The 25,822-nt window shown below is 35.0% G+C and overlaps 4 protein-coding genes across 7 annotated transcripts; 1 reads left to right on the top strand and 3 right to left on the bottom strand.

Moving 5' to 3' along the window:
- Positions 1-215: 215 nt before the first annotated feature.
- LOC133289307 (protein CYPRO4) lies at positions 216-3,636 on the bottom strand. The gene is made up of 2 exons (XM_061487219.1): positions 1,874-3,636; positions 216-525 (listed from the first exon to the last, which is right to left on the bottom strand). Exons 1-2 carry the CDS (start codon positions 3,497-3,499, stop codon positions 244-246), a joined length of 1,908 nt encoding a protein of 635 aa, XP_061343203.1. The 5' UTR covers positions 3,500-3,636; the 3' UTR covers positions 216-243.
- A 440-nt stretch (positions 3,637-4,076) lies between these two features.
- Positions 4,077-6,137, bottom strand: LOC133289270 (pentatricopeptide repeat-containing protein At2g04860). Its single transcript, XM_061487167.1, has one exon. It carries the CDS (start codon positions 5,880-5,882, stop codon positions 4,077-4,079), a length of 1,806 nt encoding a protein of 601 aa, XP_061343151.1. The 5' UTR covers positions 5,883-6,137.
- Positions 6,138-6,660: 523 nt separating this feature from the next.
- LOC133289308 (thioredoxin-like 4, chloroplastic) lies at positions 6,661-9,001 on the top strand. 4 transcript variants are annotated; one of them, XM_061487221.1, is made up of 4 exons: positions 6,661-6,755; positions 7,312-7,933; positions 8,126-8,179; positions 8,584-9,001. In XM_061487221.1, the coding sequence occupies exons 2-4, from the start codon at positions 7,484-7,486 to the stop codon at positions 8,710-8,712; spliced, it is 633 nt and encodes a 210-aa protein (XP_061343205.1). In that variant the 5' UTR covers positions 6,661-6,755; positions 7,312-7,483; the 3' UTR covers positions 8,713-9,001. The 4 variants fall into 4 exon arrangements, with proteins under 4 accessions (XP_061343205.1, XP_061343206.1, XP_061343207.1 ...); XM_061487222.1 differs by having other exon boundaries at positions 6,684-6,755; positions 7,340-7,933; XM_061487223.1 differs by lacking the exon at positions 6,661-6,755 and having other exon boundaries at positions 6,805-7,933; positions 8,612-9,001.
- Positions 9,002-10,246: 1,245 nt separating this feature from the next.
- LOC133289318 (uncharacterized) lies at positions 10,247-13,726 on the bottom strand. The gene is made up of 4 exons (XM_061487234.1): positions 12,997-13,726; positions 12,182-12,377; positions 10,713-10,844; positions 10,247-10,587 (listed from the first exon to the last, which is right to left on the bottom strand). Exons 1-4 carry the CDS (start codon positions 13,305-13,307, stop codon positions 10,465-10,467), a joined length of 762 nt encoding a protein of 253 aa, XP_061343218.1. The 5' UTR covers positions 13,308-13,726; the 3' UTR covers positions 10,247-10,464.
- Between the last annotated feature and the right edge of the window lie 12,096 nt (positions 13,727-25,822).

Here is a 25,822-nt window from a genome sequence, read left to right as displayed (position 1 = left end):
TGGTAACTCAGACAAAGAAAAAAAGAGAGATTAAAATGAAAATGATAATTTTGGGACAAACTAGCATTACCTTGAAAGAAAAACTGAATATAATGGTACAATTTGACAACCATCGCTGATTTTTCCTTCAACTACACCTTAAACATCCTAAGTACAATCGAAAAGTTTTTAAACAAAACATTTAAAATGTCATTAATTAAGCTGAAAGAGCTAACAATTAGATCAATGGCTGTGTCCAGATTATCATCGCTTGCTGGACATGCTGAATGAGCTGACTTTCATTGGCGTGGCTATTACCAACGGAGCCTCAGGAGAATCAGTGACTGCAAACCTGTCATGCATAAACCGGCTATCAACAATGGAATCATCCCGAAGGACTATCTTGTAGCAGTAGCAGCTCTTTAGACCCTGTTGGTTATGGTAGCACTCGTGAGAACCATCCTTGACTTGTTGGAAGTTCCATATCACGCTGAACTTCCCCACTGTGGCTACTATATGTCGCTCCTGCTTCCCATTCTCTGTCACCTAAGCAACCAAGAAGACGCAATCATAATAATATATATTTCCACAAGAATATGAAAGACACAATAAGTGCCACGATATGTCACTTCTCAGCAGATGTGGGAACAGAGCGGTCACAAACTAACTTCAGGGAAAAACACCATGCAAATCTACAACAATCTAAGTTTTCAGCGACAGCAAACGTGCCATTCACTTCAAAACCAATAAAAAATTAACATGCACAGTTCCTCACTGTTATGAATTTGTTAATCCTGGATACAGTTTTACCAGAAGTAAAAAAATTACATAGAAGAGACCATCCAAATGAGATGCCAATATAGAAGTTTCCATTCAGTGCATGTGCTAGGTATCCAAAGCTGACTAAGGTGTGTTCTAGAAAAGGAAGAGGGTGTAGTAGGGTAGGGGATTAAAGTCCCCATGTAGGCAAGGTGGGAAGCGGGACTTCATGTAACAACCTGCTTCACACGAGGCAGCAGGGGAGTGTGGGAAGCAAGGGAGGGAATGAGGGACATGTTTATAAGAGAGAGGGAGGTAAAACAGATAGGAGATAGGAAATTAGTGAGTGAAGAAATTGGTGTTAGAGTCTAGGCCTCTCCAAGAGTCTGGGATATCTGTACTTTTCTGTCCTGTTGACATGAAGTGAGGAAGAGAGTTTTCACTATTTTCTGTTCAAACATACCAATGTTTCTGATATCAATCAATATCAAGAGCAGAATTTCAGATATAATAAAGTATCGTTCAGCTATTTCAGGTCCAGTTCTATCAATGCACGATAATGTTCATCACCAACAGATTCAAGTGCAATCCTTCAGTTCACAAAATGAAATAAGAGCATAGCAGCAAGTTATGGAAAAGATGCAACCAGAGGAAAAGTTATTAGATGATAGCATAGAGACATTTACTTTACCCCATCTCCTAAAGAAATACAAGATGTTACCCACCGCTATCAATAGTAAATATATTTATTTGAAGTACGGCTGATAAGGTATAATATCTCCTTATATTATAATTTGCAAATAACTCTAACATATGACATTGACAAGCTAATATGATATATAAGGTAATATGTCCTTGTGTTTGAATTGCAACACAGTATGACAATCATATATTTATTATTGATGCTGCGCACACCAATAAACCATGACTCAGGAGGATGACAAAACATGTTTTGATGCACAAGATACTTTCTTTACAATAAAGGGCAATTGAGGAGAAGAACAACAGAATGATCATAACATTTGGAGCCATGAGCCCATGACAATTCGCAGGCAATAGATGGTATCATTATTCTTAATTTGCAAGATAACAGGGGAAACAATCATAAGCAAGCAGACATAAGATTTATACTTACCCAAGAAAACTGAGCATTACGGAATTTGTTATTGACTCCAGCTAAATGTGAATCCAGAGGGTTGAGCTTCAGCAATCTTGGGGCAGCGATCCTATTTCCCATGCGTCCGGCAAAACCAGTCTTTGCTTTCCCATCTTTGTCAGTAAAGATGGAACAAATAAGAACTAAGTAGGTATCGGTTGTACCCACAATCCACTTGCCATCGAAAGTAACATCAACATGAGTAACAGGCGAGCCAAGGCCAGGAAAAGCTGTTTTTGCCTGCCTCATAGAGTTGATTGAATAGAGGCGAATCTTCCCATCAAGAGATCCTACAACAATTGAACCATCACCGGTGGTGGCAAAGCATTGAAAGTTGGTCCCTCTTGAGAACTGATGCCCTTGTGCCCAATTGAGGACAGGGGTATCTGTCTTAGCATTAGAGTCAGCAAGATTTTGAACTATTCCATTGCGGTCACGCATATCCCATCTACAAAGCCTGTTATCATCCAATCCTAGAAAAGTAGATCCCGAAGGATCCAACTGAGCACCCTTACTATCATTGGCGATATCTCTCATTGTAATTTCAGTCCCATCCTTTCCAAACATCCACTCCGTCACAACCTTCCCAGTCTCAATATCAAGCTGGTGAAGCCCAGTAGAATGAAGCTTACCCCCACCCATTGGACTCATGAGGAGCATGTTGGTCTCCGCCTTCATAAGAAGCGTTTTCTTGGGTGTAGAATGCACCAAAGACGAACCCGCATTCTGATATCTATCACCAAAATTGACAAAAGCACCTTTCCCATGTATCCCATGAGCGAAATTCTTCACAACCTGAATCCCGGTATCGCCAACCAAGAAACTGTTGTCCAATGCTCCCAAAGCCAAGCTCTGTATCCCACCATTTGCTGCTTCCTCAAACTCCTCCCTCAAGTCTTGGTTCCCTCTCAACGGAGTGGCGGAACCGGGGCTCTTGGAGAAGCTATCATCCGCATCTTCCCACATAGAATCATCAGCAGCTTCTGGTTTCGCCCACCCAATAAAATCCTTTCCATAAACCTTGAGCTTGTTTTCTTCCGTCGCTTCAACGCCATGCGTGTTCTCAAACACACACTTCTGAAACTCTGCAACAAAGGCATTGTAATCTTGTTCTGTGAAGAACTTCATAGCCCAAACACCACGCGCAACGAAGTCCACACGACGCTGGTCGCCGAAAGTTTTCAATTGCATCTCCGCACCCACCTTGGTTCGGATTTTGGAACCAACCTTCAAAACCCACGAAGATTCCCCATCTTCCTCAGCTTCGTCTTCGTCTTCGTCTTCGTCATCGTCATCGATTCGGCGGGTCCTAACGAAAGAGTAAGAGGTGAGTTTCTCAGAGGTTACCCATTTGGCATTTGGAGTGTTTCCACCAACGTGAAGGTAAAGCTTAACGGCGTTATTGAGTTTGGGGTTGTGGGTTGAAGAGTATTTGAGCTTGAGGGCTTTGAGCTTGGCCTCAACGTCATCAATTGATGACGGTGTTTTCACTCTCCGTTCCGAATCTTCTCCTGTCGCATCTTCATAGTTTCCCTCTTCTTCTTCTTCTTCACGTTCCGAGTCGGAACTTTCTAACAAGTATTCGCGACTATGAGACCCACCCATTTTTCTTTGACGATCGAAAGAAAAGATGAGTTCGGGCTCGGAGATACAGAAGAAGATCCCAAATGCGTAGAGCGCCAAGTTCGAATTTTGAAAACGAAACGTTTGGATTTTGGCTAGGGTTTTTGAAAAAGAAAGGATACCCGTTTCCTGGGGTGTGGACCCTACCGATCACCACTAGGCCACTTGCCTCGCGATTTAGATGCAGATTGCAACCATTAAACTCAATATCGTTTGGTTTTGTACTCAAAGTGAGATGTGATCAGTGATTGGGTGGGTGGACGCAACTATTTAATATTTTAAAAGAATTAAATTGTAAAATCCTTGAGAGATTACACGCTCCATCGTTTACTATCGTTTCATTTTCCTCCCAATTAATTACAAGTTAGTTGAATATTTAAATTATGATGTGTTAGAAGTTCTAGGTTTTTTTCAAAGCAATAAAGAGTTTTTATTCAGTATCCTTTAATATATGCAAATCATTATTGGTTTCAAATTTAACAATATTTTTAAATTTATGGTTAAAGTAGTGTACATTAAATTTAACCTGCTTGTTTTCAAACAGCCTTTATTCGTGTCTTTAGATGGATGTTACTTCAATAACACTAACACCTGAACATCCATCTCCTCCACTGTCTCTCATCATATCCCTTACTCTTGCCACATCATCCCACCTCCCAACAATTGCATAAAGATTTGACATTAATACATAAAAGCCACCGTTCTTGTAATTCAATAAAAATAATTTTTTCGCCAAGCCTTCCCCAAGCTTGACCTCTTGTTGGATGCAACAAGCACTTAATAAAGCTCCCCAGACAGCAGAATCAGGCCGAATCTCCATGTTGTTGATAAATTTAATTGCTTCTTTGAACAAGCCTGCCCGACCCAAGAGACCAACTATGCAAGCATAATGTTGCAAACTTGGCATCAATCCATACTCTTCTGTCATGATACGGAAGTATTCCAATCCTACATTGACAAGTCCCGCATGGGTGCATGCTGCTAAAACTCCCAAGAAGGTGATTTCATCCGGTTCTAGCCCTTGTTCTTGCAATTTTGAATAACAACTGAAAGCTTTATGTTCAAGTCCATATAAACTATAACCGGATATGATAGAGTTCCATGTTGCCAAACACGGATCATTGATGCTATAAAATACCTTTCCAGCATAGTCTAATCTTCCACACTTAATATACATATCTATTAGAGCAGTTCCTGTAAAATCTTCCACTTTCACATTGTTCCTCAGGACATAATCGTGCAGTGTCTCTCCAATCCGCAGATTCCCAAGCTGGCAACATCCAGATAGTAGACTAGCAATAGTAATGGCATCTGGTTTTTGTTCATACTTGTTCATTTTGCAGAACAACTCCATGGCATCACTTGATTTTCCAGCCTGAACACAGCCTGATATCACAGAATTCCAAGTGATCAGTGGTTTTTCGCTCATATCAAAAAACAAAGACAAAGCTGCTTCTACCTCATCAAATCTAGAATACATGCTTATTAGCCCATTTGCAACCAAGCAATCAGTAATGAGCCCACTCTTCAACCCATAACCATGGAAAGCACAGCCAATAGCAAAATGAGAAGGACTAGTAATTCCATGAAGGACACTAATCAAGGCAACTGCATCTGGTTTTATGTCTAACTGCAGAGTTTGGATAAAACACTCAACCACAGACTCTATATCACCTTTTTCAGAATAGCTAGAGATTATCGCAGTTAAAGAAATCAGGTCATTTGTTGGAAAATATTTGTAAAGCAATTTTGCAATATCTGTGACCCCTTGCTTTGCATATAGACAAACTAGCGAAGTAACGACAGAAGCATCATCGGTGAAGCCACATTTGACAATATAACAATGGACAGTTTCCGGAACAGGATTTGCTGACATTAGGTTCGTCATTGTCACCGGACTGGGTTCTAAACCTTCCTTCAGCATCTCCTTGAAGCAAAGAATAGCCTTGTCCGAAAAACCATTTTGTCCATACGCACCAATCATGGTATTCCAAGAGACAACATTCTTCTCAGCCATTTCTTCAAATAAGAGTTGGGAAGCTTCCAAATTATCACATTTAGCATACATTGAGGTAAGGGCATTATTCAATTGAGGATCCCAACCAAGGCCAGCTTTGATTCCAAACCCATGAATGGATCTACCTTGAAGAATCAGCCCACGTAGACCACAAGAAGGTAGCAAACTAACAATTGTAGTTTGGTTAGGTCTGAAACTCTCTCTAAGCATGTGTACAAAGAGTTGAAGAGCATCATAAGGAAGCCCATTTTGTGAATATCCACAAATCAATACGTTCCATGAAACAACATCTCTAAAAGTCATATCTTCGAACAGTTGGCGTGCATGAGTGGTAAATCCCAGTTTCATGTAGAAATCAATAAGGGCGGTATTTACATAAAGAAATTGGTTAATGCCCCGTTTCACCAATTGGGTTTGAATCTGTCTTACATGTAGAACAGGAGTGGAAGCAAAAGCAGAAGAGGAAAGGCAAGCTTTGATGAGTAACGAAAAAGTAACATCATTGGGATTCGCATTAGCCCCTAAAAGCTGCCGGAAAGTAACGAGTGCCCACCTCGCATTCTGGAACAGAGAGTGAAACAAAAACAGATTTGGTTCGGGAGACATAGCTAGCCAGTTGGAAGGTGAAGTAAATAATACACTGATTGAATGGATTAAAAGTTAATAACGAACAACATGGGCCTAATTACTACACTATCCTCGTAGGTTCGCAATTTTTTATTATTATTAATTTAGTGTCTGGATCAACTTATGCACTTTTGGACTATTTTATTCTGTTAATTTGTCAAATGCAGGTCGAAAAAAAGTTTATAAGAATACTTACGTGAAATCATACTCTCGTGCAATTAGAAGAGCACCAAATTTTTCTACACAAATTCGTTTTTCGTATCAATTAATTTTATTTTTTTAAAAATATAAAATATGAGACTCACGTTTAATTTGTCTCTACTTTTGTTCTTTTCATGCAACGTAAGAAAATATGATGTAATTTATTTTTTAAATAAGTAACATAATTATAAGTTGAAGTGTTTAATTAATAAAGACACGCAAGCAGAAACTGGAAAGATAAATAATAAATATTATTAAAAAAAAAAAAGAGAATAAATCCCAAACACAGTGCGTGGATGTGAGGGGGAGTGCGTGTCTTCTCCTCATTCGAAGTTTGTTGTGCAGAGATATCGCAAAAGCGCGCTTTTCTATTCAGATAATCCCCCATAACAGGTATTCCTTCCTGTTCTGTTCGTTCGATGCTTCTATTGAAGCTTACATATTTGACCATTGTGTTGTGTTTGCGTGTTTTATTCTTAAACATGTTTGTTTGCTCAAATTAATTAAGCCTTTTTTTCGGTCAATTATAAAATATAATGGATCAAGTAACTTTTTAACCTTCAAATTAGTGTAGCTTCTGGAAGGAATGCTTTTGTTTTTTTTGTTTTTATCTTCTCCCGGGGGCAGGACTGCACTTCCGAGTGGATGTACAATGTCATGTTTGACATGTTGTCACTTGTCATAGGGTTTACCGATTGCTGTTTCTGCAAATTTATAGATCATGATCCCTTAAGACTTGGTGTTTCACTTCTGGTGATTGGGAGAGTTAGAAATGGTTATACTACCATGGCTATATGTGTTTTTAATAAACATCTATGTCAATTGAATCACAACCACTTATAATCTGTTTTCCATTTTTCGAATAGGTTAGTTGTTTAGAGATTTTGTTAGAAAACCATTTTCGTTTTTGGTCATTATTTATCATTTTATTTGATGATGCTTTTTATAGGGTGCCTTACCCCTTAGCTTGAAATCAGATAAGTGCACAAGAAATGTGAGTCAATTGAAAGTTTGAAACCCAGCACTCCTTTCTATGAGTCACCATCAGCTACCAGCTAACTCATCAAAGCTTCTCTCCAAAATTCTTGATTACGAGCCGCACAAGATCTTGTCTGGAAAAGATGCAGCAAGTTGTCATTCTGTATAGCAAGTCCTTTCCCACTGTAAGACTAGACCTACAGACACCAGTTAAGTCTGCAATTTCACATGTAGTTTTCAGCTTGGTTCCTAGGCACAGTAAGCGCAAACTATGTTTTGGTGGGACAAAAATGGAACCTATAACAAAAATCAGGCGCACATTCTGCCCTAGTAAGATAAGAGTTGCAGAGGAATATCAAGAAGATTTGCTCGCTGAAGAGGACGATCTCTGTCCCGTTGAGTGTGTAAGAGAATTCACCACTGATGAAGAGTTCTGCAAAATTCTGGACAAGGCTAAAGAAACTGGATCTTTGGTCGTGGTAGATTTCTTCCGCACCTCTTGTGGAAGTTGCAAGTATATAGAGCATGGTTTTGCAAAATTGTGCAAGAAATCTGGTGACCATGATGCTCCGGTAATCTTTCTAAAGCATAATGTAAGTATACTATCTGTTTAGCTCCTTAATACTTCCAAGTTCTCTCCAAGCTGTCCAGAAGAAAGTCTTGATCAACTAACATTTACTTTTTCGTTATCTCTTAAACTAGGGGTTTTATTTGATTAATTATTAGATTTGCCATGTTAGAATTTTATCAGAGACTCTTATTAGTTATTACGCCATTGCTTGTAGGTAATTGATGAATATGATGAGCAATCCGAGGTTGCAGAGCGACTAAGAATCAGGGTATTTATCTTTTATTGATTATTGAGTATTAAAATGAAAATCATATAAAACTAGCCTGTCTCCGCTGGAGACAGCTAAGCATCAGCCATCAACCTGATCTGCATGTTTGCTGTCTAACTTGTCTTCAAAGTTTTATAGTTAGTGCCTTCATGATCTAATTGGTGCAAAATACCATTTTCTTGTTTGGTTCTAGTTCATCTTGTGATTTCTTTTTTGACATTTATCTCTGAAACTGTCTTCTCTTTCACCCCTCTCCTTTATATGGATAATTCTATTTTCTCCCCATCTGCAATAGATGTTCGGTTGTGCATCATTTGTACTACATGCAACTGCATATAATCACTACACTCATGTATTCATGCTTTATGATCCGTCGAATATAAAAAGGAAACAAACTGATGCAGACCGTGCCTCTTTTTCACTTCTACAAAGATGGAGTCCTGTTGGAAGCATTCCCAACCAGAGACAAAGATAGGATTATTGCAGCCATCCTCAAGTACTCATCTCTTGAAGCCCAAGACATCTTGAGTTAACTTTAAGGAATGGTGTCACGGTGCCCTCGGGGACGGTTGTGCTGGGAAATTAGTCTTTGTTTGTATAGACAAAGTTCATTAAACACCATTCTATACACTCAAAACACTTTAATCTTGGCAGCCTAATTTGTTGGGATATTTGCTACGAAGTACCAAATGGAAAGTTTAATGTCCATTGATGGAACATTCCTTCCCTTTCCCTGGTGGTGGGCACTACTAGGCTATTGCTCTAATACTAAAAATAATAGAAACAAATTAAATTTTCTTTCTACTTGTGGCATGTGTGTTTATATTTGACCAAGACCTTTTAATACTTGTGTATACTACTAGTACATACAAGTAGAGGAGCCGGGCGATGCCCTTGCCTGCGAGTGTGATTCAAAACTCAATTGAGTATACGTAAGTTTAATTTTATTGATAATTAGTGTGATTTCGATATTTGATATGTAGTTCAATTTAGTAGGATAAATAAACCTCTAAGGTGATATTCATACTTAGGAACTAAATTGAAAAATTAAAGAAATGGAGTGATTTTCCTAAATTAAAGCAATTTCGAAATTCATATTTAGGAACTAGATTCAAAACCTCATTTATTAAAGAATCTCTAAGATAAGTAGTGTGAGTTCCCTAAGTAGTCCAGCAGTTACTTTGGTACTTTTCTTTTCTTTTTTAGTTAAAAGTTACTTTTAAGCTTAAAAAAAATTAAAAATTGTTTGATGATTTTATAAAAAATTTAACTTAAAAGTTACTTAAAAACTCAAATTAAAAATAAGTTGATACAACTTTAAAAAAATAAAAAAAAAATCTTAAGAAATTTTAACTTTTAGTTTTTTTCTTTATTATAAAAAAAATTCTTTTTATTATAATAACTTTTATAAACCTTGTTTGACCTAACTTAAAAAGAGAATTAACAGGTCTCACATAAAATGAGGGTTTGTCAAGTATTATATCAACAGTTATAGCGGGAACCTCTAAATGTTAGACCACAAGTAGTTAACAGATGTTCCGCTGGTGAAATACACAACCACAGAGGGCTTGTTACGTTTACAGCAAGAATAGCGGTTTTTCGTTACAAAATTGAGTTAAAGGAATCTCAAACTTAGCACCACCCCACACCAATGCACCTGCGGACCTCAAGGAACATATTTCTTCCTAGCCCTTTTATCACCTCTGCAAGCTATCTACTTTAATTGATGTCCATCCTTGCTCTAAAAGTATTGGAAATAGCAAAATGGTGTTTACTATGATATAGTAATTCATAGGTATAATATATAAACATCCACAACTTGAACGTTGAGATTTTGAGTTTCTTGAACATGACTCCAGAATTTTTGCCCTGAGCTCTTTGATATTCTACCAAAATAGGTCCAAATTACAGCTTGACAGACAGCAATCATGTGGGCAAAATAAGGAAATAAACTTGGGATTTCTAAACTACAATCTAATTTTTAAAATGTGCGCAACCATTTTCCTTTCCTTTTCTTTTCTTTTTTTCTTTTTGGGGTAAGACGTTATTAGAAGTCACTTGAGGGAAAAAAAACCATGTTAAATATATGTCACTTTCAAGATTGTACACAGTATATAGTAGAATTCATCTACATAAATTACAAAGGTCACTAGATATTAGAAAGAAAAATGATCAATCATTCAGGGTTCAGCAGCGAACAATAAAAACCCTGCCCCGTTAATGATAAAACTGTAAATTGGCCTTGACTATGTTTAAACAAGAAACTGGTGGGCAGAAACACTACCTTATGCCCTTTCTCCATATGAGTTTTCAAGGACCCGCACTTCCGGTCCGTATATCAAACGGCAACGCTCAGTAAATGAACCAACCATCCTAGAGGCTACCTCCTTAAAGAACATCGATGCAACCTGACCACCAGAAAAGCATACTTAACCAGTCATTTAACAGATAAGAAGACTTGATCGATTTTCCAAACATAAAGACAACAAAAATGTAAGTTGAGGAAAACGGTTACAGAATAACAGAACTATACCTGTCTGTAAAGTGGAGACTGAAACTTAAAATCCACCAAGAAATGAAGATTGCAAGTTCCTGGAACCGGGCCAGGACTAAATTCCCATATGTTTATCAAATGGTCAAACAGAGTACTCTGCGACACAGTTGTCTGGAAACACAAAAAAATATATAGTATAAGTACATAACAACAGAAATAAATAGAAATGAAGAGCAAAACTCTACTACCAAAAATTAAAAAAAGAGAAAGAAATGAAGAACAACACAATAATGAAAGGTCCAAGTTGATGATCAACCAATGTGAACCATGCACAGGTTTGTGAGTAAAGAATCTAAAACTCATATCTATAACATTCAATCTTCAATTAAAAAGGACCAAAGCCACATAAACACTCTAGCAATAACAAGATACAACAGAGAACAATCACAAGGGATAGAAGCGCTAAACTCAGATGTACAAATCTGAATCTTGTATGCCAATATGCTCATCTCGGCACATATATCAAGGTGGCTATCATGCCATATAATGGATTGACCACATGATGCTCATGCAACATACTAGTAAAAGAATAAGACAAAAACGATACTGCTGCATCTTATCCAATAGGCAACAATGCTTGGGCTTGGCTTGGCTCATCTCATAATAAACAAACCGAGATTTAGACAAGTGAGGAGCTCATTCAATAAACAAGCCATCCTTGAGGATTTTACTACTTGGCTCGTGAATAGATCGTGTGAAAATAAGTAAGAACAATGTATATGTTATGTGATGTTTGCTAGAATAATAATTATTATCATTTTCATTAGAATATGTCATCAACCATAATTATGTTGATTAGCTAGTGATTAGGCTACAAGTTAGCTACTGATTATAAGGCTGTCAATTAGCTTCTAATTAACTCCTAATTACCCACTTGATTACTACATTGATTGATAGCAATCAAGCTATAAATTATAGATCAAGTATGCAGCCCATACGCACAATTTCTCTCAATAATTCTCTCTTTACCATATTATTTTACATATAAACTTCTATACGGGCGCTGATTTGAAACTTGTTCATGACTGGCTTGGGTTCATTTATGCTTGAGTTTGTTTATACGGATTAGGTATAGTAACCAAACTCATTGAGATTAAGCTCATATTTTGGCTTATTAATACACAAGTTGAGCTTGGGCTGCCTCTTTTTTAAACGAGCTTTGCTCAAGCCTGCTAAGGGTCCACTTCGCTCTGACCACCACCACAAAAATGTAAGAAATTGCTAATACATAGGCATAGTTACTGCTTTGCTTCCTCTAGTTTAAAAAAGTTGCAATTCTCCCTCTAATTTTCAAACTGAAGCAATTAACTGTGTCTGTCAGAGATGCTCATAAGCCTACAGGTCTCATCAATTATGGAAATTTTAAGTCACAAAAATAAAAAACTCATAACCATGGTCCTCCTGAATTCAAGAAAAAATAAACTACCATAAACAAGGAGGTTGAATACCTTTATACGCTTTGGTTTGACCAATTCAACATGAGAAACATAACTTTCAACAAGAAATTTAAATCCAATCTCCAACTCAGCATCAAATGATCCATCTGGATAGTGTTTAAGTATCTCCGACCTTTGACACCATGGGACAAAACCATGATAGAAGTCAACAGCTGCAACAACATCAAATAATTGCTCTGGAGAGTACCTAATAATCAATAAGTATATTAGCTTACAAATACAAGAAAGAAAACAATGACAAGGTATAAATATTCTATATTCAACAGTAATTCTTACAAGGCCCAGGATAAGATGATGATTCATAAACTTATATTCATCCACAGTATTCCATACATTCAAATTCATAAATCTTCTTATTGAATTCAAATATAGGAGTATCATATAACCCTGGTACAAAAAGTGCGAACTTGATATTTGAGCTTTAAACTGTTTGTAGAATATATCCCAGCATAATAAAACTAGTTAGTCATCACAAAAACTAATTTACTCCTAAGAATTGCAATAAATCGCATAAGAAGGGAGGGCTAATAATGACAATAGAAAAAATTCAACAATCAGCAGAATTACCTATTGAAACTCTAAACTTTCATTAAGAAAATAAATGATTGAGATACAAAGATTAGTAACAGAAGACACCAGCTACACCAGTAAATATTTACAAAAGTCACTTATTCTAAATTACTATGCATACAAAAGTAAATTTGGGAAAATCGACAACCAATAATAATTTTAAAAATAGAATGCAAATAGAGACAAACACATGCTGGGAAGCACAGACAAAGAGAAAGGAATAGGTTCCTGATTACCCCAAAACGCGCCTCTCCTCATAAATTTTGGATAGAACACCTTCTTCACCATCTCCACATCCAAGAAACTGCCTCGATTGGATAGCATGACTATTATTATTATTATGAGACAACCCTCCCATTAAGGGGGGAAAACCAATACGTGAGCCAAAGGGCTTAATCGGATGGGTAGCCCTGCCGGCAATTGCAGTGAGGTATCGGCACCCATCGAGTTTCCCACTGCTCTTGCTACACCTAATCAATTGACTCACACCACTTTTGCTCGATGCTAATGAGCGAAGTGCCTTGGAGGTCGACAAAAATGGTGGCATTGTCCACTCCAAAAAAATAAAAATAAAAAATTGGGGATACCTAACCTAATCAAATTTTGGCACGGTGAGAGAATAGGAATGATGGACCTTTTCCAATTACGATACAAGTGCAGCTAGAAAGATAGCTTAGCGGAATTATCTGGGGGGGAAAAATATTATCGAATGAGAATCACAGATAGGGATTCGGAATCGAAACGAAATCAGAAGAATGCGAACCCTAGGACACGAAAAATCGTCGATGTTGAAAAGGAAGGAGACGCTAAATGGAGAAAGAATTGCGATGGTTTTGTAGAGAAAAAACGTCGATGTTGAGTAGAAAGTTGAAGGGGGGAGATTTGGTGGGCGTTGGTTGAACGAGACGAGGATTCAAACATGGGACGGCCACGTCGTTGTTTAGGCCTTTTTTGTTTTTTGGATAAAATTGTTTAGGCCTTTTTTGTTCTTCACAATTGGATTACTTATCACCTGACATGAACCGCCACGCGACGCCGTTCGTAGTTGACCACACACGTGGAAATTCTCGCCACACAATACGGGAACCCTGTCGTCTACGCCTCAACTTCACCCCTGCCTTTTCTATTCTCATTACAAATTAACATTTTTTTTAATAACTCAAAAAAAAAAAAAAAGAGCGTGATTGATTAAAATATCCAACATCATTTTATTTTATTTTTGAATTTGTTATCTATTTTGAATAATGTATCTATCACGTTAGATTTGGATTTATATATACAGCATCAGAATCATTTTATATTAACGTAAGTTATATTCTCAATCTTAATCGTTGGTCGTATTTATATCTAACAATTTTAGTTTATTAGATATATGATTCATTAGATGCAAGTAAATCAATTATCAAGATTTGATGTAAAACTTCTTATTCTCGCACCGGTTACACTGGTGTAAAAATAATAAGTCTTACACTAAATCTTAACCGTTAATTTTCGTGCATTTAACGATTAATATTTATTAGGTCTCATTCATTAATTAATTTTTAGTTTCCAATAAATCTCAACCGTTAGATGCACAGAAATAAACGGTTAAGATTTGGTGTAAAATTTATTATTCTTACACCGGTATAAGTTGATCATATTGCTATATATATAAGTCTTACACCGAGTCTTACACCGCATCTCAATCGTTGATTTCCGTGCATCCAACAGTTATAATTTAAGAAATTAATTAATATTGATTAATTATTAAATACATTACAAATGACAACCAATGATTTCCGTCCATCAACGATTGAGCTGCGGTGTAAGACTTGTTATTCTTACACCGGTGTAAAAAGATCATGCCTATATATATGTGTGTGTGTGTGTGTGTAGCCTTATCGTTTCTTAAGTTGCTCGAGATATCTTTATCTCTGACTACTAAATCATAACCGTACAAAGATGAATCAATAGTGATAAAGGAAAAGAGAGAAAAATGGAATAATAATCATTCAAAGGTGAATCAATTAATATAAGGAAATAAATAAACAAAACAACGTAGTTTTTGGGTGGACGGAGATAAATATATCTCATGTTGCTTGAGAAATATTCCTCTCTGTCTATATATATGCATAGATATATATGGTAAAATTATTTATACAGCCACTTTACGTACAACAGTAACAGGTGTATGGTTATGATTTTCCGCATTTAATATTTTTACCATTTGTATGGTTACGATTCCCTACATTTAATGCTTTCACGTATATATATGCCAAGTATTTGACTACTACACGTAAAACAGCTGTAAAAAAAATTGAACCCTATATATTTATATATATGTAAGTTTAACTTTTTCTACAGTTCTTCAGATAAATTATCGTCAGCGTACGATTTTAACTATATCTTATTGGTAAGACATAGTTATAATAATAGAGCTATTTTTGTCTCTTTCCTCGTACATTGTCGACTGACGTGACGAAGAGAAAAAAATAATTTTACTATTGTAACTATGTCTTAATGGTAAGACATAGTTAAAATCGCGGGTTACAGATAAGATTATTTAAAGTAACTTTACATACCTTTTCTCCTTGTTAATAAACCCGGACCGGCCCAACCGAGTCGATCCGGAAATTGATAAACTGGTTATATAACCAATCCGAGAGAAGCAATATATATATATATATATATGGGATAGCATATTGTGACACCCAAATAAAGTTACGATCGATCATCTCACCGTTAGATTGGTAGTAGCGATCCAACGGTACTCATTTAATCCATAAATATTCCCTGTTTTCGCTGCTCTCTCTCCTCCCCCTTCTCTCTCTCTTCCCTTCGTCGCCTCCTCCCATAGCCAGACACGTGACGGCGTCACTGCCCACATCCTCCGTCTCGCCGCCGCCGCCGTTTATCCCTTATCCCTCTCTGAGTTGTGCTCCCCTTTCTCTACCGCCATTTATCCATCTCTGCATAATGGAATAAATATCATGGAATCTCAACGCCCGAATCAATTTCATATAGAATAATTGAGATCTGAAATTTATTTTACCGTCGATGCAGAAATAATAATATCAACTGTGCATGACTCTTATTGTCAATGATGTGTTTGTTGGCGTTGACGTTATAAAATCGATGCAGAAATTAAAAAATATTTAGGTTATAGGATTTTCTTTTTTTCTTTTTACTTTCATGGAGTGCATTGAGTGATTGTGATCAAACCTATAATTAATAATTCTATGAAAAATCGAATTAAATCGGTAATCGGAGGAAGGCGGCGCCGTCAGACGTCGGGACAGAGGATATGGGCGGCGGCGGGCGGTGGGAGAGTGTATGGTTATCAACGAGGAGAGAGAGAAGGGAAGAGAGAGAAGGGGGAGGAGAGAGAGCAGCGAAAACAAGGAATATTTAGAGATTAAATGAGGACCGTCGGATCGCTACTACCAATCTAACGGTGAGATGATTGGTCGTAACATTGGTCGTAACTTTATATGGGGCAGGTTCTTTTTACACTAGTGTAAGACTAACAAGTCTTACACCACTTCTCAACTGTTGATGGACGGAAATCATCGATTGGTATTAGTAGTGTAATTAATAATTAATTAATATTAATTAATTCATATGACTTCATTTCTCAAGCTGCTTGAGATAACTTTATCTCTGGCTACTAAATCTAGGGCTGGCAATACGGGCTGACCCGACCCATTTTCTGCCCCGTTTTGGCAAAATGGGCTGCAATTATCAACCCGTCTCGTTTTATGAATGGGCTGGCAGGCTGCGGGCCAACCCGCCAAAAAATCCTAAAATAAAAAAATAAAAAAATCTACACAAAAAATCTACATAAAAAACACACAAAAATCTGCATAAAACACATAAAATTTAAGAATCAAAGCACCCTACAAATTCTGCTTAAAACTGATTCTACAAGTCAACCCAAAAAATAAAATAAAAATATTAATGCATGAAATCAATTATCAAGTTTAACTAAAATACACACAAATGTCCATTCAAATTAAAAAAAAAAATCACAAATTCAAAATGCTTGCTTCATTCATTGCTTTGAAGAAACTCCAACAAAACATGAACTGTCATCTTCATCATTCATCAATCTTCACATCAGAGGCACCTTTATCTACATAAATAGTAATTGAAAAAAAGAAAATAATTAATTTTACAAACAAGTATAGTTCAATATAAAATGAATTCAAATTAAATAAATTACCAGTGCTGAAAAAACCATTCTGCCAATTACGGGTACAAAGCAAAGCTTCAGCACATTCAGGTAAGAGACTACTTCTGTATTTATTAATGATCTGTGACCCAATGTTGAATGCAGATTCAGATGCAACAGTGGTAATAGAAATGCTTAATAAGTCACGAGCCATTAGGGATAGATTTGGAAGACGTTTAGCTTTCCCCTTCCACCATTGTAATATATCAAATGTATCATCATCAAACTCCAAATTCTCCTCTCCCAAATAAACATCAAGTTGAGATTTTCCAATCTTTGCTGCATTGAAGGGCTGATTGTGCTTTTTCAATTCCTACCATATTTAAAAAGTTAAACACATAAAAATATAAGTCTTAAAAAATACAGAAGTCAAGTAAATAAATTAACATTTCAAAATAAAATAAACTTACTTGGAGCATGATTTCTGAAAATCTCTTCTTCTCTTTTGATATTGACCCACTTGAAGATGCACTTGTAACATCACTGAGACTTTGACTTTGAGCATTTGAAGAGGGAGGAATGTTGCATGCATACTTGTCAAAGAGATTGTATGCATTTTTCTTTATTTCTTCTACTTTTGCTTCACCTGTCAATGGATTAACTTTGGAATAACAATAAGACAAAGCAAAAGTCTTCATCCGTGGGTCAAGAAGCGCTCCTAGTGCAAGCACAATACTATATTTCTCCCAATATTTGTCAAATTTTTCCATCATCCTTTCAGCCATGCTCTTTAAAATGTTATCATCGTCATGTAATGTGTTCTGGAGACTACACTGAATTTGTCAAACTTGCAAAAAGTATAAGTTGGCAGTGGGATAGGATGTGCCATAAATCAACTCAGTAATATCATAAAATGGCTTCAAGAACCCCTTAAGTTTTTCTCCTCTATCCCATTCATCAAGTGAAGACAATATTTATAATTTCTATCACTGAATTCAAGAATAGAAAACGCACGTTGGTATATGAGAGCACTCTCAAGCATCAGATAAGTTGAATTCCATCTAGTAGGGACATCTAGGCATAAGCCTTTTAAACTGTTAATTCCTCCCACTTGATCAATGCATTCTTTAAATGCTTTCATTCTGCCTTCTGAGACCCTTAAATATTTGACATTTTCTCTAATTTTGTTCAAGGCATCACTAGAAACTTTCAACCATTCTTGAACAATTAGATTCAAAATATGAGCAGAACAACGAACATGAAAAAAATTGTCCATCACATAACAAAAAATTCTGCAAACCAAGTTGACTTTTCAATTTTCTCACCATATTGTCATTCGCAGATGCATTATCTAAAGTAATGGAAAACAACTTCTTCTCTATTCCCCAATCCTTCAATAAATCACAGATTTTTTGACATAATTCAAAACCAATGCGAGGAGGAGGCATATGACAAAAGTTAATAATCTTGCTATTTAACTTCCAATTTCTATCAACAAAATGAGCTGTTAAACCTATGTAACCCTCCGTTTTACAAGCTGTCCACAAATTAGAAGTTAAGCAAATCATAGTTGGAATGCTAGCCATTACATCTTTAAGGTTCCCCTTCTCTCTCATGTAAATCTTTAAGACATCGCTCTTAGCAGTATTTCTTGAAATTGGAATTGCATCAAGATTTAAGTAACTTATCCAACTCCTAATCCTTTCATACTCAACGAAATTGAAAGGCAAATCATGCTCAATAATTGCAAGAGCACACATCTCACGTGATACCATTTGATCTATTTTCTGACTTTTCAATTTACCTTGCATATCTATCATCATTTGATCCATATCTTCAAATTTCATATTCTTGCACTTTAGAATGTGACGTTTCAGATGCGATGTTCCATAATTTTTCCACCAACTTTGTATTCTTGATTACAACCATTACATTTTGCCCTCTCAATTCCATCATCCGCTACTCCTATCTTGGTAAAAAACTTCCAACAATCTGAAGTTTCTATTTTTGCCTTCTTCTTTGTGGATTCAACAACCGATTGAGTTTCTTGATTCTCACAACTTTCCACATCAATAGGTTCATTATCCTCCATTTATAATCAACTATAAAGAACGACGAGAATATGTTTCATTAAACTACTAGTATAACAAATTAAGCATGCATTTATAATTCAGAAAATATGTAGCCAATTGAACTAATATAATTTTTATCTTATAAAATCAATTTTAAACTTTTTCATTCATTAGACTGATTAATTGATTTTTAATTTATAATGAGAAGTTTGGAACCTGACATCTCTGCTATTGATTTGTCCAAATAAACACACGATACAAGTTCACTACTATTAGTCCCTTGGAACTTCCACAAACAGATGAGTACCCAAAAGGTATGGCCATTTATGAGGAAACTGAATAAGGTTAAGAAGAGAACAAGGCTAAATATATAAATGAGAAATTCGAGGTCCAATATTAAAAATTAAGGGATTTGGTTGCACTATTATCACACTAAAATAAATGTATGATATGATATGTTTCCAAAAAAATAAAAATAAAAATAAATGTATGATATGAATCTTGAGAGAACTCACCTAAAAAAAGCCAAAATTAAAGAAGAACCAAAAGCTATAGAGTTCTGAGAGGAACTGAAACTTGATCCTATGTTATTATGATATGTATAGCATAATTTCTTTGATCTTTTTCCCTTTAGCTTTAAATAAACTGCTTTAAACATTTAAACTGAAATAATTCAACTCGTACAGTAAGATACCACCTTAATTTCTTTGATCTTTTCCCTTTAGTTTTAATTCTAGGCTTTTTTTATTTGGAAGATGGGGGTACATAAGAGAAAGAAAGCAGAAACAACTGCATGTCAGAAACAAATTGCACCTTAAGGATGAAAAACACGATTTGCATGCTGCATTAATCTAACTGGATCAGTAGAATCAGGTTCACAACCTCCTACTCAATTTTATTATAACCATGATTCTAAGCAATGATCAAATTCTATTGAATTTCCACCGAGTCTACATGAATATCAGTAATAATTCCAATACTACTCACGCCTGCCTCTCCCCAGATAAGACCACCAAAGCCAGCCCTCCCCTAATTACCATAACAACTGCCATGAATTTTCAGTTTATCCCACCTATTCCTTGGAAGACACTGTTGGAACCTGGAACCAGAACTGTAATTTTATTGAACAATTATCTTTGTACGATCACTGATACTGATATCAGTGGAACATCAGTTCCTGAATAGATGTATTCAACTATAGAAGAAGAGAACAGGAAAAAAAGAAAATGCTAAAGACAGCACAGATATACCAAACAACCAGCAACAAAATGAACGTTCTGTCCTGCCTCCAGGCTCTAACGATGATGAAAGAGAGAAAGATAGAAGCTGCAAATTATGTTAAATGATGGTAACCATAAGCTTCTTCAAATTAAATAAAAAATTGAAAATGCTTAAACTTAAAAAAAAAAAAATCAAAGACCCAAAATAACCTTGCCCAGGAACGTCGCACGACGGTGTTTGTGACCGGCGAAATATGTGAACGGCGGTTGCGCAGAGGCGAGAATAGCTACAAATTTGGAGTCGCTTGGTCTTTCTCTGAAAATCTGCGGAAACAGAAGCACAATCTTATAGATTTGGTGTGTGGAGCTTAAAGAAAGCAAGTAGTTGGTGATTAAGAAGAACCCTAACAATGGGGAAGAAGTAGCACAGCCAAATCCAAATTCTTTCAAACGTCTTCCTTTCTATTGCTGCGCATAATAATCAGAAGAAAGAGAAACGGCGAGTGGTGAGGAACGAAGGCGAGGAGCAGACTGGTATTGGTGAGGAACGGTGGAGACGAAGAAAGGGGAGAAATCGAAGAGGAATTGCTGAGTGAAGTTTAGAATTAGGGCAACTACAAAAAATTTAATTTTTGTACTTTTATTTTTTTGTATTAAAAATTAAAATTTTAAATATTAAAATTTAGAGTAAACATCCTTTTTGGTCCCTCGCAATATCTATGAATTTTTTTTTTAATCTCTGGCAATAAAAAAGGACTAAATTGGTCCCTAAAAGTATGAAAAAGGCCACGTTAGTGACAGAGGAGTTGACATAAGGACTAACGTGGCCCTTTTTTCATAATTTTAGGGACCAATTTGGTCCTTTTTTATTGCCAGGGACTAAAAAGGATTTTGTAGATATTGTCAGGGACCAAAAAAGGTGTTTACTCTAAAATTAATAACCTGTCGGGCCAACCCGGCCCGATCCTTTATCAACCCGTTTTGTTCAATATGTAAATGGGGCGGGCTACAACGGGTTGGTGGGTTGCGACTCATAACCCAACCCGCCAACTTGAGTAGGTTAAACGGGCTGGCCCGACGGGCTCGACCCATATTGCCAGCCCTAACTAAATCATAACTGTACAAAGATGGATCAATGGTAATAAAGAAAGAGAGAGAAAAAGAAAATCGTAACCATTCATAGGTGAATCAATTAATATCTATGTTGAACCGACACGGGACACGAGATACGACACCGACACGGGACTCGAGATACGACACGACACGATACTCCGACACGTTAATTTTAAAATATTAAATTTCAACACGTTAGAACACGTTTTGATATTATATAATATTTTTAATTTATGTAGTGTATATTATATTTAGTATTCAAAAATTTAACAAAAAAATAAAGCTAAACTTATAATATCCTTTAATTTTGCAAAGAAACATAAGATATTCTAAATATTTATATTTAACTCAATAAAATCGTAATCGTAATCTAACGAATCTAATAGTTGGAACTCAAAATGCAATGCAACGTAACCTTTGAATCTTTTTTGAGTCTTTGCAACGAGTATTGGAGTGTCGGAAAGTGTCGTAGTGTCGGTGAGTGTCGAGAAGTGTTGAACACGACACGTTAGAATTTTTGAAGTGTCGGAGCTTCATAGATTAATATAAGGAAATAAGTAAACAAAACGACGTAGTTTTTGGGTGGACGGAGATAAATATATCTCAAGCTACTTGAGAAATAATTCTCTCTCTCTTTATATATATATATATATATATATATATATATATATATATGGATCACGATCATTTTACACCGGTGTAAAATTAATAAGTCTTACACTACATCTCAACCGTTGATGCATGCAATGGGTATAATTTAGGAAGTCATACGAATTAAATAATATTAATTAATCATTAATTACACTACAAATACCAACCGATGATTTCCGTCCATCAACGAGTGAGATGTGGTGTAAGACTTGTTAGTCTTACACTGGTGTAAAAAGAACCTGCCTATATATATATATATATATATATAGGGATATATTTTTCTTATGTTGTAGGAAAAGAATTATCTTATGTTGTAGAAACAAAAGTATAAGTGGGACCCACATGTAAGAAGAGAGAGAGAAAAAAGTGGTAGGACCCAACTTCTTTTTTTGTGTGTAGGAGAGATGTTTATCTCATGTAAAATGAGATAAACATAACCCATATATATATATGAGTGTGTGTGTGTGTATGGGATGAACATTTCTCCGGGAACTTGAGGTAAGCTTATCTCAAGCTACCACTTTTAACTATATACTACGTGTAGTACATAAAAGTGAACAGTCAATTTTGTCCCAAATATTTAAAAATGACAAAAAAAAGAGTTGTTCATTTTTTGAGACCACCACACTATTTCGAGTAGCCATTTTCCAAGAGTTATTTCTCTCAATTGAACCGTTAGATCATCCTCAAATTTAGTCGACATATTCCTCTCATATGATACTTCAATCTGACCGATCCAATTTTTAAGCTAAGCCCTCTAGTGTGAGATATGGTTGTCAAAATATGGCTGTCCATATTGAAAAAAACAACTTTCCTAAGAAGTACCACATTGCTCACTTCTCATTACTTCCTCCTCCCTTCTCTCTATACAAAGAGCTCAAGCCTCTTACGATGGAGCATCAATGTTTACTCTTACGGGTCCTCATGAAGTTCTATATTATAGTAGGAAATCAAGGAACTGCTGCAATATTCTATGCTGAAAGTGCTGAGACCTACACCTATAGACTAGATTAGGATAAGACTTTTGTATTGTATAATTATGTGATGCTAGATGTAAAATATAAGTTAAAGGGATGCAATATATAGTAGAATGTAGGACCAATGTAAAATAATTTCCGTATGTAACCGACTTAATGTTATGTATAAAGTAACATTGGTAGATATTTATATAGTTCCTTTTTAATTGTTTTTATCATCAATAGTAAAATTGAAGAAATCAATTTATATTTATTAATAACATTAACACCTCTCCATTTTATTTCTTACTGTTTATACCTAAAAAGAAAACATAAATTTAAAGAAATCATGTAATATTCCTTATAAGAGTTAATTTTAAAGGATGTTACACTCAAGGTGTGGTAGGACCGACACTTATTAAAAAAAAAAATGAGTGGCGCAAGAATCGAAAGGTGGGAAGTATGATAGTGTTTTCTCTTACTACATAAAAGAATTACTTCCCATATATATATATATATATATAGGGGTAAATATTTCTACATCCACTTTAGATAAGGTTATTTACAGCTACTTCAAAAACTATGTCGTTTTGATTAATGAAGGGTGTTTATATAATTTTAGATGAATTAATTAAAGGGTGTTTTCGTAATTTTATTTATTTTTTTATCATATACATTTTACTGAAACACCCTTGATTAATTCACCTAAGAGTACATAAACACCCTTCATTAATCAAAACGACGTAGTTTTTATTAATAGTTCCTTTTTAATTGTTTTTATCATCAATAGTAAAATTGAAGAAATCAATTTATATTTATTAATAACATTAACACCTCTCCATTTTATTTCTTACTGTTTATACCTAAAAAGAAAACATAAATTTAAAGAAATCATGTAATATTCCTTATAAGAGTTAATTTTAAAGGATGTTACACTCAAGGTGTGGTAGGACCGACACTTATTAAAAAAAAAATGAGTGGCGCAAGAATCGAAGGGTGGGAAGTATGATAGTGTTTTCTCTTACTACATAAAAGAATTATTTCCCATATATATATATCTATATATATATATATATATATATATATATATATATGGGTAAATATTTCTACATCCACTTTAGATAAGGTTATTTACAGCTACTTCAAAAACTATGTCGTTTTGATTAATGAAGGGTGTTTATATAATTTTAGATGAATTAATTAAAGGGTGTTTTCGTAATTTTATTTATTTTTTTATCATATACATTTTACTGAAACACCCTTGATTAATTCACCTAAGAGTACATAAACACCCTTCATTAATCAAAACGACGTAGTTTTTAGGGTAGCTGTAGATAACCTTATCTAAAGTGATTATAGAAATATTTTTTTCAATATATATATATATATATATATATATATATTACTTATTTGGAGTGCTAACTTTAATCCATAAACGAATAAGTTATAGATATATTACTTTATTATAAATGTTTTGGTTCGAATGAATATACTACTTTCGTTTAAATGGTGAAAGATAAACACATTTTTTAACGAGGTAGGATATTCTTACTACCAATTTTTTCTACTACCACTCCACTACCACTTTAATCACCATTGGATTCAAAAGTTATTTTTCTTTTCTCTCTCTTCATTCAACTTTTCATCTAATCCAATGGTGATTAGAGTGGTAGTAAAAAAAAGTGGTTGTAAAAATATCCTAACTCTTTTTTAACATACTTTTTTCTTTTCCACATACAAGTAGCTGAAGTAAAAAATAGTGTGTAATATGTCCGAGAAAGTTAGCACAAAATTCCCTTTAAGTGAAGCTCGTTATGAATTATTTTACACGAGTTAAATTGATATGTCAGCAAAAGATATACAAAAATTAAAACAAAGTGAATGAGCACTTTTTTACATGAAAAATTCTCTGGGTATACTTCATCCAAATTTTTCACTATCAATAAAAGTGAAATTACAAAATTATCCAATAATAACTATAAATAATTAAAGTATAAAGGATTTCTCCCGTCAATGGAGATAAATTATCTCCAATGAGCCTAAAACGACGTCGTTTTGAGATGGAAATCAAGGTATTTTTGTAATTTTAATATATTGCAGTGTTGTATTAGTCTTTATTATTATAATATTTTAATGTTATAATCCCAAAACGACGTCGTTTTGAGTTCACTGAAGATAATTTTATCTCCAGTGACTGGAGAAATATTTTTCTCATAATTAAAGTACCAATAAACAACCTTAACACAAGTAATTTTAAAGTACCATAATATCTTAATCTTATAATCACAAAACGACGTCGTTTTGAGTTCACTGGAGATAATTTTATCTTAAATTATCTCCAGTTACGGGAGAAATACTTTTCACATAATTAAAGTACCAATAAACAACCTTGACACAAGTAATATTAAATTGCAAGAGGTATTCGCAAAAGCACGGGTTATATCTAAATTTAGTAAGGAGCAAATCCGAATTGTCAAATTGAAGAACTATAAAAAAGAGGAACTTAATGACCAAATTTGAAAACCATTCAAGGATTGATATTTCTCTTTAATGTTATTGCGAGTTTGGTAGAGTAAAAATATTTTTTTTATTCGAAAATTATGATTCATGAAAATATGATGGGAAAGTGAGTATTCCAAAAATGTTATCAAAAAATTATTTGATACGTTAAAAATAATATTAGGAATATTAAATAAGTTTCCTCTTTTTCACCTACTTTTTTTTCTCGTTTTCCCTCAATCTGGATGATATTTTTAGATGAAATTTTTATTATAATTTACACACAAAACAGACTTTCAAGTAAATTATTTTTCCGAATAAATTATCCGAAATGTAATATCACACGGTCTTCTTGCAAATCCACCTTCACTTTCCTGTTTATCTTAAAAAAAACCCTACCA

The sequence above is a fragment of the Gastrolobium bilobum genome, unplaced genomic scaffold (genome assembly GCF_033153095.1).
Source record: "Gastrolobium bilobum isolate Gb01-03AN ecotype WA unplaced genomic scaffold, APGP_CSIRO_Gbil_v1 utg9887, whole genome shotgun sequence".
In the NCBI taxonomy this organism is placed as follows: domain Eukaryota; kingdom Viridiplantae; phylum Streptophyta; class Magnoliopsida; order Fabales; family Fabaceae; genus Gastrolobium; species Gastrolobium bilobum.
This window is presented reverse-complemented; position numbering and strand designations above follow the sequence as displayed.

Bases quoted from the DNA above. Each gene is read 5' to 3' on its own strand.
- LOC133289307 (XM_061487219.1), bottom strand. From the start codon at position 3,499: ATGGGTGGGTCTCATAGTCGCGAATACTTGTTAGAAAGTTCCGACTCG. The intron at 526-1,873 runs GTAAGTATAAAT...TTGGTTGCTTAG, and splicing joins GTAATGCTCAGTTTTCTTGG to GTGACAGAGAATGGGAAGCA.
- LOC133289270 (XM_061487167.1), bottom strand. From the start codon at position 5,882: ATGAAACTGGGATTTACCACTCATGCACGCCAACTGTTCGAAGATATG.
- LOC133289308 (XM_061487221.1), top strand. From the start codon at position 7,484: ATGCAGCAAGTTGTCATTCTGTATAGCAAGTCCTTTCCCACTGTAAGA. The intron at 7,934-8,125 runs GTAAGTATACTA...CATTGCTTGTAG, and splicing joins TAATCTTTCTAAAGCATAAT to GTAATTGATGAATATGATGA. The intron at 8,180-8,583 runs GTATTTATCTTT...AAACTGATGCAG, and splicing joins CAGAGCGACTAAGAATCAGG to ACCGTGCCTCTTTTTCACTT.
- LOC133289318 (XM_061487234.1), bottom strand. From the start codon at position 13,307: ATGCCACCATTTTTGTCGACCTCCAAGGCACTTCGCTCATTAGCATCG. The intron at 12,378-12,996 runs GTAATCAGGAAC...ATTGATTATTAG, and splicing joins GAGGAGAGGCGCGTTTTGGG to GTACTCTCCAGAGCAATTAT. The intron at 10,845-12,181 runs GTATTCAACCTC...TTGTGTTTCCAG, and splicing joins TCAAACCAAAGCGTATAAAG to ACAACTGTGTCGCAGAGTAC.